The 16899-nt window shown below is 44.1% G+C and overlaps 1 protein-coding gene across 2 annotated transcripts; it reads left to right on the top strand.

Moving 5' to 3' along the window:
- The first annotated feature begins 9147 nt into the window (after nucleotides 1-9147).
- PEX10 (peroxisomal biogenesis factor 10) lies at nucleotides 9148-15729 on the top strand. Of its 2 annotated transcripts, none has more exons than XM_035118942.3 (6): nucleotides 9148-9332; nucleotides 11980-12060; nucleotides 12194-12600; nucleotides 13405-13580; nucleotides 14565-14700; nucleotides 15535-15729. In XM_035118942.3, the coding sequence occupies exons 1-6, from the start codon at nucleotides 9215-9217 to the stop codon at nucleotides 15601-15603; spliced, it is 987 nt and encodes a 328-aa protein (XP_034974833.3). In that variant the 5' UTR covers nucleotides 9148-9214; the 3' UTR covers nucleotides 15604-15729. The 2 variants fall into 2 exon arrangements, 1 of the variants encoding a protein (XP_034974833.3); XR_015950457.1 differs by having other exon boundaries at nucleotides 9153-9332; nucleotides 14487-14700.
- Nucleotides 15730-16899: the final 1170 nt, after the last annotated feature.

Raw genomic sequence — 16899 nt, 5'->3', positions numbered from 1 at the left:
CCCAAACCGCCTGATGATCTTTCCCAGCAGCTTCATATAGATATTAAAAAGCATGGGGGAGAAAACGGAACCCTAAGACACCCCACAAGTGAGTGCCCAACCCTATCAGGAAATGCTGGCAATTGAATCTGGTGCCTTCTGCATGCAAGGCAAATGCTCTGCCGCTGAGCTACCACCCTTCCCTCCCCCCCCCCCACCCCGGTTTTTCTTCGAAGGCTCACTCTTTCCCTCTGCCCTACTTCCCCTGCTGCTCACATCATAACTAAAATATCAATAGGCAAGAATCAAAAGGGAGAAATGCAAAAGACTTGGGGAGGGGATCTAAAGGATGCAGGATTCGCATCAGCACTCAGCCTCCTTTGGAGGCTGCCTTGGCCCGAAAGCCCAGCAGGACTGACGTCTGCCTTTCTTCTCTTTTTAAAATGGGTAAGTCTCATTGGCCCCTGCTATCTTAAGTTTCGGCAGCGCCCTCAAAGACAGCTCAACTTAGATCCCATCTGTTCCTTGTATGTGAAACAGCATCATGCCACTTTAAGCACTCATGGCTTCCCACCCCCCACCCCCAAGGAATCCCGGGAACTGTAGTTTGTTAAGGGTGCTGAGAGTTCTTAGGAGACCCTTATTCCCCTCAGTGAGCAGGAATTCCTATAGTGGTTTTAAAAAATCCATCCATCTTCCTAGGGTACAGTGGTACCTCGGTTTAAGTACACAGTTGGTTCCGGAAGTCTGTACTTAACCTGAAGCGTACTTAACCTGAAGCAAACTTTCCCATTGAAAGTAATGGAAGTGGATTAATCCATTCCAGACGGTCCACGGAGTACTTAAACTGAAGTGTACTTAACCTGAAGCGAACTTTCCCATTGAAAGTAATGGAAAGTGGATTAATCCGTTCCAGACGGGTCCGCGGAGTACTTAAACTGAAAGTACTCAAACCGAAGCGCACTTAAACCGAGGTATGACTGTACTTTGGAAACTGTAGCTCTGTGAAGACAATATGAATTCCCCGACAACTCGCAGCACTCCTTAAGGAACTACAGTTTGCAGGATTCTTTGAGGGAAGCCATGGCTGTTTAAAGTGGTGGGGCACTGATTTAAATGCATTTTGTGGATGGGGCCTTACAGGACATAGTCAGGATGTGGGGGGGGGGGTTCCTGCTGCCTGGAGGTGTTGACATCAGTATAAACACCCATCAACCCAGTGTCCCCAAACACGGAGTCAATCCTGCTTAAAGCATGCGCCTGATCTCTCCCACCCACCCACCCACCAATTTTGAAAGGAATGCAAGATGCCTCAGCCTCATTCCAGAGATGTGTCAACAACGCTGATTATAAAATCCCCAGACGAAACATAACCCTGAGAAGAGTGAGGTGTGAGAGTCATCAACTGATACAGAGCTTTTGCCCTGGAAGGGGGTGGTGAATGCTTTAGCTCCAGGTCTAAAAGGATATCCCTTCGTTCCGGAGGAGTTTTAAACCCCAGAGCTGTAGAGATTCACCAAAACTGTGCCATGTCCCCAGGGTTTCCTTGTTTTTTAGGAACTACTGGCATAAAACAGGTGTGCTGGCATAAGACGAGCCAGCTGGATTAATCCAGTGCCCCATCTAGTTCAGCATCCTTTTCTCGTGGTGGCCAGCCAGGTGCATGTCCGAAGTCTGCAAGGAGGACTTCTGACAGCACTCTCCCCCTCTGTGGTTTCCAGCAACCGGGATGCAGAAGCCTGCAAGGAGGGCATGAATGCAAGAGCACTCTGCCCACCTGCAATTCCCTGTTAACTAGTATTCGGAGGCATAACACCTCTGACAGTGGAGGTAAAGCATAGAGGCGATGTCCACTGCTTTCAAGGCTTCTACATTTGGACATATGCCTTGCTTGCGCAGGAGTTTACATGCTCAGCCGCCAATTCCGCCCCCCACAGTTGACATTAAGTAAATAGGATAAAATCATAAAGTGGATTTGAGGTCAATGCGTGCACCAGCAGAACAGCAATACCCTGGGGCTGAGTGGAAAAAAACGGGCTCTTGAAATTTTCCACCCTATTTGTAGGTGGCAAAATTGGAAAATGGAGACTGGTGCATTCCACTGAATATATATACCCAGGGTGCAAATTCAGTTCACAAAAGAAATTTTGTTTCTCAGTTAATAATGAATGAAAATATTGTCTGTTTGTACAGGAAGAAGTTAACTGCCGAGCTGATTCCTTTCAACAATATTAAACTATATTGGTTTGGACTCAGAATTGTGTCCAGTACCCAACACTATTTGCCAGACAAAACAAAACAAAACCTTACATACATAGCCAGCTACAAGCTTCTCTCCTTGCTGTCTCCGATGGATAGCCAAAGCTAATAGGAAGTTGCCTTGTACAGAGTCTGACCATCGGTCCATCTAACCCAGTATTGCCCGCACTGACTGGTAGCAACTCACCCAGGTTTCAGGCAGAGCTCACTCTCCCAGCCATACCTAGTGACGCTGGGGACTGAACCTGAGACTTTCTGCATGCACATACCTTCCAACATTTCTTCCATGAAAATAGGGACATCCTATTCCATGATAAAAAATAATAAATAAATAAATAAATAAATAAATAAATAAATAATAATAATACTGGTAATACCCCGCACATCTGATTGGGCTGCTTCAGCCATTCTGGGTAGCTTCCAACATTTATTAAAACATAATAAAACATTAAACATCAACAAAACTTCCCTATACACGGCTGCCTTCAGGTGTCTTCTAAAGGTTGTATAGTTATTTACCTCCTTGGCTCATGGGTGGCATAACTCCTTACCCTCCAATATTTCTCTGATGAAAATAGGGACCTCCTAAGGAAAAGCAGGACAATCCGGGATCAAAACAGAAAATGGGACATCTTCTGTAAATTTGGAAAAATAGGGACACTCGGAGGGCCTGCATGCAGAGGAGATGTTCTAAAAATAAGATTCTAGTCCCCATTACAGTATTCTAACTTAAGTTTTTTTAACAGGAACAAAAGAAGCTGCCTTATTATGAGTCAAGACCATTTAACTCAATACTGTCTACATTGACTGGCCGTGGATTTCAACAGATTTTGGGAGGATACACATTGCTTGCTGCTATCTTCTCCTGAATCCATTTGCTGAATAGCAAAGTTTAAACCTAAAGGAATCAGCATTCCCAAGTCACAGGTCAAAAGCAGGTAAAGGATAAGGGAAACATTCTTCTTGGAGCATGAAGCTACAATCTCAGCTGACACCACAGCTCGAAAGAAGCAGCTTAGCTTCTCTGGTTCATTCGATAACTGTAAAATGGGGCCATCATGGTATTACTCACTTACTGTTGCGAGAATCACAGAGCCTGCAGCTGATTAACACCCTCGGTCCTATATCTTTTAATCCAGAAGTAAGGCCGAGATCGCCGCTTACTAAAAACAAAATAAGTATGCATTGATAAAGAACATTTCAGAGGTGAAGAGCCAGACAGCTAAAAGATTCTGAACAGGACTGTGCTTCGAATTGATGAGCATAATCACGCTCCAGAACAGCAAAAGGCAAAAACCTTAATCCTGGCAGCTGTTCTTTCCTGTGAGAGGTTGGGAGTCTTACTCCAAGGTCTCAGTTTGAACACCATTCTAAGCAACTGTTGTCAATTCTACTATGATTAGGCTGGTGTCTATTGCCTAACAAGCTACACTTGTTTGAAGTTCCTTCTGCTTCACAGAGTCCTACTTTTTATTATATAGGAATTTCTTTCTCAGCTTTCTAGGGTAAGAGCCATAGCTCAGTGATAGAGCTATCTTGCAAGCAGAAGGTCCCAGGCTCAATTCCCAGCATCTCCAGGTAGGTTTAAGGAGATACTCCTGCCTGAAATACTGGAGAGCCACTGCCAGTCAGTGTAGACAATACTGAGCTAGATGGACCAACGTAATCTGACTCAACATAAGGCAGCTTCCTATTTTACAGTTTAAATCATAAATTATTGTTATTATACAACTCAAGCAAAGTACAGTGAAAATATGCCAAACAGAACAACACAAAGTTCAGATAAAACATTAATTTTTATGTGTGTGTGTGTGTGTGTAGTCCCTCCTGACTTTTTTGTTGGCTTTTCTTTTCGTGTGTTCCGGAACATGTTTTATTGGCACAATAAAAGTGCGTCAGTGGTGGATTTATACTGGACGGTCCAAACTTTATGGAGATCACAGAATTGTAAAGTTGGAAGGGACCCCAGGGGTCATCTAATCCAACCCTCTGCAATGCAGGAATCTCAACACGCAGTCTCCCATCCTATTTGAAACCATACCAGACCCTGCTCAGCTTTGCAAATCATAGAATTGTAGATTTGAAGGGACCACGAGCATCACCTAGTCCAACTCCTTGCAATGCAAGAATCCTTTGCCCAACGTGGGGCTCAAAACCACACCCTTGGGATTAAGAGTCTCATGATCTATTAGCCATCCAGGAGTGTTCTAGCAGTTTTTAATATTTGCCCCATTATTCTTACTCAGTGTTATTACATTGGGAGGGGTACTCTTTCATCATCTATAGGTGCGCTCTTACAAGATACCAGGACAGAAAAACTTTGAAATGTTTGTGATATGAAAAGCTACAGGATTTCAGCGGGGAGCTATAGGACATGCATTGATTTAAAACAAAGCAGTATGTGTGCCCTGAAACTTTAGCAGGTGCAAAGCAGTATGTGTGCCCTTATACCATCAGGAGCACAAAATGACTGTAGGTTGTACCCAACCCTAATCCTACTTAGAGTAGACTAACTGAAGTTAAGACAAAGGGGAGAGGAAGGGGGTGAGGTGGGGGTGGGCCACCCCGGGTGTCACCCCTGAAGAGGGGTGACAAAATGCCGGGTGGCACTCACTGCGGGGCCTGCAGCGCGCCCGAGTCACACGTCTCTCCTGGGAGTGACGCAGTGGCTTGGGCGCCCGCAGGCTTCAAACTGCCCCAAACGGTCCTCCCACCGCCTCCCCTTCAGCTGTAGGGCGGCTGAGTGGGAGGAGGCAGGCAGATTCCTCGGAGGCCCCATGGAGCATCCTGCCCCAGCTCACCACGCCCCCGCGCAGGGGCAGAGGAAGCCGCTGCAGCACCCGGGGTGGGTTGTCGTTGCACAGCACACATGTGTGATGTCACCATGCACGCATGCATGCTACACACATGTGCGCTGCGGGAACGGTGCCGGGACCCTCTGGTCATAGTGGCAGCCACGGGCACAGGACCTCAGCTCAGTCCCCGCGTGGCGCTGGAGCGGCGTGCCACCGGTGGACCACTCCAGCGCCATGCAGGGATGACGCTGGGACAGCGGGGACGGCGCCAGGACCCTGGAGGGGAGAGGCGCTCAGCATGCCCCCCGCAACTCCTAAGCCGAGCGGCAGCCGCGAGCACAGGACTTTGGCGCCATCCCCGCATGCCACTGGAGCGACTTGCCGCCAGCGCTGTTCCAGTGCCCACATGTGCACAAGGTGCTTCCCCCCTCAGCGGATACGTCAAAGCTTCCTGCTGGGCGGAGCCGCAGAGGCCCTGGCCCACCCCTCGCCTCCGCCAGAGCAGGAAGAAGCAAAGCACGTGCCGGCCGAGCAAGTGAGCGAGCAGCCAGCCGCCGAGCGAGGCATTTTACTGGGCGGCGGCTGGCTGCTCACTCACTCGGGGGGGGGGCGCCGAATGTCACCCTCCCCAGAGTGGAACCTAAGGCGCCCTGCCCCCATCCCTCTTGCTACACCCCTTCCCTCTCGGGCAGCTGGCCACACCCCTGCGGAGCAGCTGGCCACGCCCCTGGGCGCAGGGCATGCATGTCACCCCAGGCACCTGATCAGCTTGCTCCACCACTGGTTAAGACCTAGCTTTAAGAAGAGGTAAGCTAGGATCAAATTTGTGAAAAGAAGACAAACAATAATTTTTGGAAATCTATTTATAATCCAGTATTCATAATCCTTATTTGCATGAGCTAAACAAGCTACCAAGATGATTGGCATAACAACCCAGAGAGCTCTAAAAATAAAAGCAAATCACAGGGGTTTTTTTTGTCATTGGGTCACAGGCTAACCATCAGAACATCAGAACTGCCTTGGGGGAAGAGGAATGAAAATCCAGTTGGTTAAGGCTTCAACCATAAGCAAGCTTATGCTTAGGGCTTGTACTGGAAGTCTCACATCAAAGGACTAGATTATAAACATTTCCTTGCAACTCAAAGTGTTATGGGGTTAGAAGAGAAGATCACAGACAACTAATTATTGCGAGAGATCGTCTAAAAGATAATTAGTTCATTGTACAATATTGGACAAAGCTCACACCAATATGCCTGTTACACGTTTTCACAAAAAGCTGATACCCACAGTGCATGTCATCCATAATATGCAATGCTAGGGGTCCTCATTAGAATTATCTGCTCTCCTTAGTAAGTACAAACTTTAAAATAATAGCTTACTACAAATTCTGTCTTACTCTCGGAGAAAGAAATGGTTCACAAACTCAAGGGCTTGCATGGTGCAAGTCTACCACCTAGTGGTGTTCTTTTTCTTTGGAGAAGACACTTTTTTAAAAAAAAATCTTAATGGCAATGAGAAGAACCAAATAACTTTCCCCAAAAGATACAGAACTTCACATGAGCTACAGTATGTAAGGTGTCTCAGGGGGGATCCAGCTGCTTGCAGAATCCAAAATATGGACCAAGCTTAAAGACAGTTTCCTCTTTATTCTTGTGGTGTGATAGAGAAAAGCAACCTGGTAAGATGAGCTTGCTGGATAAAGCCAATGGCCCCGTTATTCCAGCCTCTGGGAAGCCTGTAAGGAGGACCCAGGTACAAGAGCAATCACTCCTCCTGCAATTAAGTTCGTAACCAGAGGTACCACCGTATTCAGAAAGATAGTGCCTCTGACCATGGAAGCAAAGTACAGCCCTTGTGTGACTAGTAGCCATTGATAGCCTTATCTGCCCTGAATATGTCAAATCTTATTTTATAATCGTCCAAGTTGGTAGCCATCACGGCCTTTTCTAGGAGCAAATTTCATAGTTTAACCTGCATCTCAAAAAGATTGAGCTGAAGCAGAGGGATGGGGAAAGTATGGGATGTTTGCACTGATGCATCTCTGTCTAGCCTCCCCACAAACAAATCAGGTTAAATGTGCTTTAAATATCCAGTGTTGTCTAATCACCCTGCAAACAAATCAGGATGACTGCTCAATAAGCAGTCTGTCTGGAAGCAGCCGCAAAGTGGCCATTATCAGATGACCTGGCAGACAGGAAAAACAGCGACGTTCAATTTTTTATTTTTATTTTGTAGACCGCCTTTTCTGTGCTGTAGGTATGATGTATCTGGGGGTGGTGGTCTTGGGCTGCACCCTTTCTGTGATGTATGTATGATATATGGAGCTCCAGGGCAAGGAATTTCAAAATGTCTATATAAGGGCAGGCACACTTTTGTTCTGGGTCCTCCTTTTCTTTCCTGCATGTGAGGGGAGCACCCTGTTGCAACAGTTCAATAAAGATCAGGCTTACTAGCTGCTTTGTTTCTCAATATTCTCTAGTTATTTCTCCTACCGATGGAGAACCTACAAAGGACTCTATAAGGGCAGATTTTGTTTACAACACCTCATTACAGATCATCTGCATTATCTGCAAACCAGCAAGGTCAATGCCAAAGGATCTGGAACGACAACCATCCTCTGTGGAGGATGGCAACTCCAGAAACAGATCCCATGAGCGGCTGTCATCTTCCACCAAATATGCCAAGTATGTATCTCTGCCCACAAACAACAAAATTGCCCCTTGACAGCTGTCAACATCTCCAGCCATTGTCTAGCTTTCATCAATGGACTATGTACTTAAGGGTCTCTAGTGCACAGACAGGGACCACTTCACTTCGCCTGGGGTTCCATTCCCAGCCCGCTTTTGTCAGCGGCAGATGCATGAGTGCACCCTGCCCTGTTACATCACACGTCACCCCTTTTCAGCCCTGCCCCATTCACATTTCGCCTCCGTTCTGCCCTCTTCCTGGTCCAGAAGGACCCCCGCATCAGCAATCGCACATCAACTGGACTCTTTGGTCACTGCATCTTTGTGATTTTTTTCCATAACTTTTTCATTCATTCATTCTCTTCTCCTTCTTCTTCTTCTTCTTCTTCTTCTTCTTCTTCTTGTTGTTGTTGTTGTTTTTTTGAAGTATTTTTATTAATGTTTTCTTGATTTACAAGAGTGTGTGCAGTGTCTCTCTCATATTTTTACAGGTATCATTTTTGCAAATCATTTACATTTGTTGAGACACTGGGAAGAAAGAGGGGGAACGAGGTAGAGTTAGCATTCATTCTCTTGTTGACCATTTTCATCATTATTTCAGGGTTCTAGCTTTTTGCCAAAAAAAATTTATTTTCAAATATTTACAAATTGATCATGAATTAAAACCCGTTTTACATTTAACCAAAATAAAACTCTCACTTGCACACTTACATTTCCATAGTCACGGGGGGGGGGGGGGAGAGATTCTGAACCCCTACTTAATAAACATATGTTTAAATCCTTGCAATCATAGACGTTTCACAAAAATAACAAAAAAGAGGGATCTATCTCTCTCCCCCCCCCCACACACACATATTTTCCAATCATGCCTTTGCTTTGGTGTGATTCCCCTTCATCACATATACAGCACAATCTGACAATGACCAACCCCCCCCCCCATCACAGTATGGTGGGCCTGACTCAACAACCTACCCCACACACCTGCACATACAAACAAGCCTCAGACTCAAACCAAACAAATCCTTACAATCATAGATGCTAACGAAAATAATAGAGAGAGAAAGAGAGAGAGATTTACGCTCCCCCCCCCTCATATTTTCCAATTTCATCCATGCAGAAATGGCTATTCAAGCCTTGTTTTATTGTTTCATTATACTGTTCGCCTGGTGTTTTTGGTGTGATGTTGGTTTTCTCAATCAAGTGGTTTTTATAAATTTTACGAAATAAGCAACTGAAACGTACTAAGGTTTAGTTTTTGGGTTACATGCTCTAAAATGCGCACGTTTTCCGATTCCGAAGGGACGGCGGAATGCTCCTCTTATCCCGGAAGATCCTGTAGTGAGCATCACTCTAACCTTTCCTATCTCTCTAGGCGCAACTCCAACTCTCTCGTTCGTGGAGCGGCCTGATGACGTATAAGTGCGTGCGCCGCGCGAAGCGTCTGTTTGCGGAAGCATCTCAGGCAGAACAGGCACCCTTCTCGCCTTGGCAGCGATGTCGCCGGCAGCGGTAGAAGCCGGGCCCGCACGACTCGTTCGGTCCGCCCAGAAGGACGAGCTCTATCGAGGGGCGCTGAGAAGCGGGGCTGGGGCTGCCTTGGGGGGCCTGGCAGGTAAGGAGCCGTCTTGACCCCGGGCAGAATAATTGCATCCTCTGAACCGCTTTGCAAGACAGGAAGCCCATATACCGGATTTCTTTTCTTTCTGTTGTTGCGTTTTATATCCCACTTTTTCCACTAAGGAGCATGGTTCTCCCTCTCCCCATTTTGTCCTCACAACAACCCTGTGAGGTAGGTTAGGCGAAGAGGCAGTGACTGACCCAAAGGTGTCAGTGAGCTTCATTGGCTAAGGCGGGGATTCGAACCCTGGTCTCTCAGGTCCTAGTCCGAAACCCAAGCCACACTGGATACAATATCTGAGTCATGTGTAAAATAAAAAAATTCCTTCAGTAGCACCTTAAAGACCAACTAAGTTTTTGTTTTGGTATGAGCTTTCGTGTGCATGCACACTTCTTCAGATACCTCTGAAGAATGCACATTCTTCAGATACCTCTGAAGATACCTCTGCACATTCTTCAGATACCAGGGTGGATAAAAATCAATGATTTTTTTAAAAAAATCAAAAAAAAATCGGATTTTTTAAATTTAAATCGGATTTTTTTTTATTTAAATCGATTTTTTTGATTTAAATTGGATTTTTTTTAAATAAAATGCTTTTTGAGGAAAATATATTACCATCCAAAGGTTATTCCATCATGAAATAAAGATTAGTTTTTTAATTATGTTGAATAAGGTTGTATATGTTTAATTTTTGGGGTAAATAAATTCCATTAATCCATTCACAATGTCATGCTCTTCCAGAGGTTTTTGTAAGATTATTGGGCAGTTTCTAACCCTAACCCTAACCCTACAAGATATTATCACAGATGCTTGGTTTACTTTTGCAGTTCTCAAAACTGAATTTGACTCAACAGAGATCACATGCCTCTTCTTCACAGCAAAAATGTTATAACATGAACAGAGTTGAGAAAAAGACCTTAATCCTATTGTTCTACAAACCTATGAATACAGAAACAACCCCTTCAGTGCTAAGTTTCAAGAAGTTCAGTGAATAGAATAGAAACAATATTTTTCTGATTGTTTGGAGTGGACAGTATTTAAGTTTTTCATGTGTAGGCTGGGCTGACAGTCTAAGTTTCTTAAAATATATTATTTTGTTTAGCCAAATTAGTTAACAAACATGGATGTTTGTTTAAGCAAATAACATATGCTGTAATGTTATTGTTTCAGTTGAATAAATCTATTTAAATTGTTATTATTAAGGTAATGATTATTTTACTCCTTCCTAAGTACAACAGTAAAGTTGTCCAAATATGAATAACCCATTAAACTGGGGATAAAAAACTAATATGAAAAGTTGTTATTCTAAAAATCTACTTGCATATTAAAGTTATACCAGAAAGAATTAGTCTTTATGTAGAAAACTATGATTTAAATCAAGCCTTACTGACTAGTGATTTAAATCGTGATTTAAATCGTGATTTAAATCAGATTGATTTAAATCAAATCCACCCTGTCAGATACCTCTGAAGAATACCTCTGAAGAATACCTCTGAAGAATGCATGCACACGAAAGCTCATACCAAAACAAAAACTTAGTTGGTCTTTAAGGTGCTACTGAAGGAATTTTTTTATTTTACTTCGACCCAGACCAACACGGCTACCTACCTGTAACCTGAGTCATGTGTGTGTGTGTGTGAGAGAGAGAGAGAGAGAGAGAGAGAGAAAGAGGGGTGGGGAGGTGGATGAAACTGGAAATGTAAAAAAAGCTTTATATCAGGTCAGGGTATTGGCCCATCTAGCCCAGCATTATTAGTTGTGGCTGCCCATAGCTCTCCTGGGCTGAGATCACCGCAGGTAAGAACAGACGCTCCTTTCACCAATGGCAGGAGAAGACACATTTGGTGAAGGCGCCAGAGGATTTATTGGCAAAGTGCCTCAACTTGCGTAACACAATGCCTAGTTTAACTGTCAAACTTGCTCCTGCAGGAGGCAGTGATGGCCACCAGCCTGGATGGCTTTAAAAAGGAATAGGCAAATTCATGGAGAAGGCTATATGAAGGATACTGGTCATAATAGCTCCCTCTACAGTCTGAGGCAGTAATGCATCTGAATACCAGCAGCTGGCAATTACAGGAAGTGTGTGCCCAGATCCCGCTTGCGGGTTTGCCGTTGAGGTATCTGTTTGGCCACTCTGAGAATGGGATCCTGGACTAGATGAGCCATTGACCTGATTCAGCAGGCTCTTCTGTTCTTTTATTGATGGATAAAGGTGATTGAGACTTGAGAGAGGACTGTATCAATAGTCTGTGATCTGAAAATTGCAAACATCTTTGCTTATCCTACAACCATTGAGTTACAGTGCATTTCTTGCATACAGTCTAGTTTGAATGGTTTATTATCCTTGCTTCTTGCATTGCTAGTGTGGGTATATGTGCCTGTGGATTACACTTCATGCATCTGTTTACTCCACAAAAGCTTATGCCATAACGTTCTACCTCTCTAGAAGTTGTATCTGCACAAAAGACACTGGTTAATTTGTAAATCTCAGTTCTTAATTTTTTAACTTTCGTAATGTTTTATTATTTGACCTATGAAAATGGTGTAATTTCTTTTTCAACTCATATTGAATTCAAATTATTTGGCGGGGCATCTCTGTTCACTTTGTTCTCTAACACTGTCATTTTCTCTGGCTCTCTAGGTGCTAGAATTTGGTTGGAGTGGCAGAAGGAAATTGAGCTGTTTGCTGATATAGCGTATTTCACACTCACAACTCTTTCAGGTATTTCACTCCCTAAATTGTTCTGTGCTTGGTGCTCTGACTAAACGTGCTGCCATTTTTCACTTAACATTAAACTGATCAGATTTTCAGGATTGTCATCTGTGTTTGTTTGTTTGTTTTTAATATTCTTTAGGTTACCAAACTCTTGGTGAAGAATATGTCAATATTATCCAAGTGGACCCATCGCGGAAGAGAGTTCCTTCAGTACTTCGACGGGCTGTCCTGATTTCTTTGCACACTGTCTTCCCTTATTTGTTTGACAAAGGATTAGTACACCTGGAACAAGAACTTCAGACAGAACCCGATGAGATGAGGACTTTGCAAAGCAGACATTTGCGTGGATTGTGGGGAAGGACTTTCTTGTGGCGTTGGTTACAGAAATGGCTTGGCAGATTAACAGAGCAGCAGAGGAAGGTGCTCTGTCAGGTGGTCCATTTTCTCAGGCAAGGCATCCCACTCCTTCGTAGGCTGCACCTGGCCATCTTCTATATGAATGGCATTTTCTACCACCTATCTAAAAGGATGGCAGGGATCACATATGTAAGTAGAAAGTATTTGATAGCCCTTTATGTTCTGTGTGCAATACACTAAAATCCCATATTTTGGCACTGTATACTGTGGGCAGCTCTCACTTCCATCACTGGCATTGGGGAAGGGGTGGGGAATAGCATCAAACGTAACCAAGGGCTATATCCAATGCTGGTCATCCCCAAAGTATACGTACTGAGATTAAGGGACCCAAGTTAGTTATAGTCAGTAATTTCAGATGGGTCTTCCCTGCATTGGACTTGGTTGGATAGAACCTTAAGTTTGGGCTGCCATCCAGTTTCTGTCTCTCAGCACCCTGAGCTTCTGTTTCTTGTTAACATTGCCACATGTACAACAGGAATATAATGAAGACTAGGAATCCACTCTACCCTTAAATATCTATGGTGCCATATTACTTCTTTGTACGGATCCCCTCCTTGTGGTCAATTTGGAATTGTATGTATTGCCATAGCTTAGGGATGTGGTGCCTATGACCTTTAGAAGCGGCTGGACTACAACTCTGTCATCCCTGACCACTGGCCATGCTTGCTGGAGCTGATGAGAGATGGGAGTTCAACATCTGGAGAGCCATAGATTCCCACTGCTGTTCTACAGCGCTACTGTCACCAATACCAGCATGGTATTCTGTTCTGTATACAGTTCAAGATTCAAAAGTCAAATGGGCTAGTTTCCATTCTCTCTAAAGAAAATCAATACTTTGAATAGCCATCACACTGCAGTTCTCTAGGTTCCTCCACAGATCACACAAAATGCATCAATATCAAGTGGTGGTTTTGTGTCTTCCCCCCCTCCCAGCTGCGCTATGCAGGATTAGATGGAGACAACCAACAAGTTCGATCAAGTTACAGACTTCTTGGGATCCTTTCAGTGCTGCACCTGGCACTAACAGTTGGTATCCATGCATACAGCTTCCAACAGAGGCAGAGGGCAAGACAAGAATGGAAGGTCCACCGTAACCTCTCCTACCCAAGGTATGGTTGTGGCATTTTGCTTACCATATGCTTACAAGAGGTACTGTAGAGGCCTGGGAATCAAATATTCAGGCCCCTCTCTAGCTGTCAGAATTGTGTCCAGGCTACAGCTTTCACTGGTGCTGCTTTGCACCCAGTGTTAATGTATGTATTTGTTGACACACCATTGCCCATTACGCACCACTGGCCCACAACCCTTGGACAGTAGCCTTGAAAGGAACATGGCCTGCAGTATGAAGGTTCCTGCCAATGTTCTTGAACTATGTAGTATTATTAGCTGGAATGAAAGGAGGGGGCTGCAGTAGCATCTGAGCTGTGTTCAAAAACCTGGATTAACTTAATATTGTGCTTGACAATCAACAGGTGTTAAGAATGGCTAAAACAGTGTCCTGGCATCAAAACTGGGTAATCAACTCAGTGTGTAATTGGTCTGGTTAAAATGAATTGTGTAATTCAAATGGGTTGGTTATATTGTGCTTGCAAATACTGGGCTTTCAGTACATGGAATTCTCAGTACTTAAATGGCAGAGGGTGATATATTGGGAAAAGAAAGAAAAAGGAGAACCAAGAACAGTATGCCTACCCCTACCTTGGAAAAATAGCTCTTGTTGGGTGGCTTTGGGTCTTGTTGGAACTTGCTAAGTAACTCTGAAGATCATTTCCCCACACCTTTATTTTTAGGCAGCAAGCAGTACTACCCAGGAACAGCAGTCAAAAGTATGAGGGCTAGGAGCATAATCTTTTTTAAAAATGGGTGCAAACCTTTACTCAAGAGTAGATGACCTGAAATAGACCCATGTTAGTAACGTCACTTTCTTTCATGTTTACTCTGAGTAGGACTAGCATTGTCTATAACCCTGTTACAAAGTCACATGCTAAGTTTCTCCTGATGACGTCTTATGCTAGAACCTTGGCAGCAGAAGCATCGTCTCCCTTGCGACATTAACCTGAAGAGCACTTGTGCCTGACTTTGTCCTCTCTCAGAACCCAGCCTGAGGAGAAGTTCCTTGGCCGAAGCTCTCGCTGCATTCTGTGCTTAGAAGAACGCCGCCATACTACGGCCACTCCGTGTGGACACCTCTTCTGCTGGGAATGCATCACTGAGTGGTGCAACACCAAGGTAAACACAGACCCCCCCCCCCCCCCGCCTAAGATGCTGAACTCTTAAAACAAAAGCTAAGTCCTTTCAAGTTTCCTTTTCGCAGCAGAAATGGGAGCTGTAGGAAGAGAGAAGCCGAAGAAGTGGGTTCCCTGAACTAGCTCCTTGGTTTCATTCTTACCAATGTCTTACCAAAAGATGAAACTACATGTGATTTGAGTTCTCAACTTTCAATTCTAGCAGGTGCCAATATGCACTTGCATTATCGGAGTCCAGTTGATAATCTGTTAAGACAATTCCTTAATTTGGGGATGAGGAGCCTGATGTCTTCCAGATGTTGTTGGGATTCCAGCAGCCCCACCCAACATGGCCAATAGTCAGGGATAATGGGAGCTGCAGTTCAACAGTTGGAGGACCAAAGGTTCCTAATTTTTAAGTGATACTTTTAAGGCCTAGATAAGCAACTCAAAATGAACAGACTGAGGGCTAGTTCCTATTAGTTTTTAAGAACTGGTTTATTGTTGTAGAATTGACTCCAGCACCTCAAACTCTTCCTTAATATCACATTGCAATGAAGGGTGAGTTAGAAATATTTTAAATAGCAGCTCTAGATACCACAGCATGTAGCTTTTCTGCACTTCCACAGCATGTACACAATCCTGTCTATAAATATAGCTCTATGCCTGTAAGAGTTCTACATACCATCAAAAGCCCCTGGTACTGAGGGAAGGCCCGTGGTTCCATTTGTAGAGAACTTAGGGTGTGCAAACAGGTAACTGTCAGAAAAAGCTAGCTGGAAACTGGGTAGTGGGAGATGTTTGTTTAGTTAATATATTTATTTTTCCTTTCCTGCAGGCCGAGTGCCCACTGTGCAGAGAGAAATTCCATCCACAGAAGTTGATTTATCTTCAACACTATCGATAACAGCCACCTGTGCAGCTGTTAGATTGCAAAGTGTTAGGAACCAACGAAAATACAGCTTTTGACCAAGTGTAAGACTTTATTTTGATATTATGATATTAAATTGCTGTGATAAAATTGAGCACTAAACACTTGAGTTGCACTGCCTGTACAAGGAGATACGAACTTGTCATCTTACAAAACAGACTTCTGGTATTGATCCTTTCTTTGTAGAACAAAGCACACAAATCTACCTAAATTCTGGTATAACCCTTTTAAGTGTTGGCGGACATCTGCTAGACATACCACTAGTGTTCTCATGACACTATAACTCGTTCACATTCATGAAGCAGAATGTTGGAGAGTTCGAGATAAAAGAAAGTACACACAGCACAGAGTTAAAACTTTGGAATTTGCTCCCAAAAGAGGCAGTGATGGCCAGCAATTTGGGTCACTTTAAAAGAGAATTAAGACAAATTCATGGGGGATAAGGCTATTAATGGCCACTAGCCACAATGCTTATATTCTGCCTCTGTGAGTAGAGGCAGTATGTTTCTCAATACCAGTTACTGGGAAATGGAGAGGAGCATGCACTTGCCTTCAAGACCTGCTTACAGGGTTCCCAGAGGCATCTGGTTGGCCACGGAGAGCAGAATGCTGGACTCAATGGGTCTATGGCCTATTCCTATGGGAAACTACATTCTCTGAGAGGTACTAAGAACATTTTACCATTCCAAAAGATATTAGGACATGCATGTGGAAATTAATTTTGTGTGCTGATAAAATCCCCTATGCCTAATAAACTATAGCTGTTGGTTAGTATATCTGTGCAGTGACTGTCAGAAATTCAGTTTGGCAAAGATTGGTGTAATCTTGTACGGCTGTTGTGAGACTCCATCTCCCATGAGGCCTGGCATGCATGGCTAATAGTCAGAGTTGTGGATCAACAACACCTATTGGACTACTGGTTTCCCACCCTTAGCAGAAGGAATATACAGTAGAAGCTGCACCACCTGCAGCCAACAGCAAGAGCTGGCGTGAACACATTTCTGCGTAGGGGAGGGTATGTGTCTGCCCTTCTACATTGCGGTGTTTTAGTCCTAGAGTAATGCAGCTGAGGCCTGATACAGAAGAGAGCATGAATTTACCTCTGGCAAATTTACTTAGCCTACTTTTCTAGCTATTGCCCCAGCTCCATACCATTTTATTAGCAGCCCAATTGATATCACTGGAACTTGCTTCTATGCACAGTGCTAAGGATAAGGATTATTCATTGCAATTTTCTTCTGCAATACCTCTGGTCCCTTGTCCAATATGTTT

The sequence above is a fragment of the Zootoca vivipara genome, chromosome 6 (genome assembly GCF_965207765.1).
Source record: "Zootoca vivipara chromosome 6, rZooViv2.hap1.1, whole genome shotgun sequence".
NCBI classification, from domain to species: domain Eukaryota; kingdom Metazoa; phylum Chordata; class Lepidosauria; order Squamata; family Lacertidae; genus Zootoca; species Zootoca vivipara.
Note: the sequence above shows the minus strand (reverse complement) of the source record. Positions and strands in the feature narration are given on the sequence as shown.

What these genes read in the sequence shown, in the direction of transcription:
- PEX10 (XM_035118942.3), top strand. Translation starts at nt 9,215, where the DNA reads ATGTCGCCGGCAGCGGTAGAAGCCGGGCCCGCACGACTCGTTCGGTCC. An exon ending in CACACTCACAACTCTTTCAG is followed by an intron (nt 12,061 to 12,193) that starts GTATTTCACTCC and finishes AATATTCTTTAG; the next exon opens with GTTACCAAACTCTTGGTGAA. An exon ending in CGTAACCTCTCCTACCCAAG is followed by an intron (nt 13,581 to 14,564) that starts GTATGGTTGTGG and finishes GTCCTCTCTCAG; the next exon opens with AACCCAGCCTGAGGAGAAGT.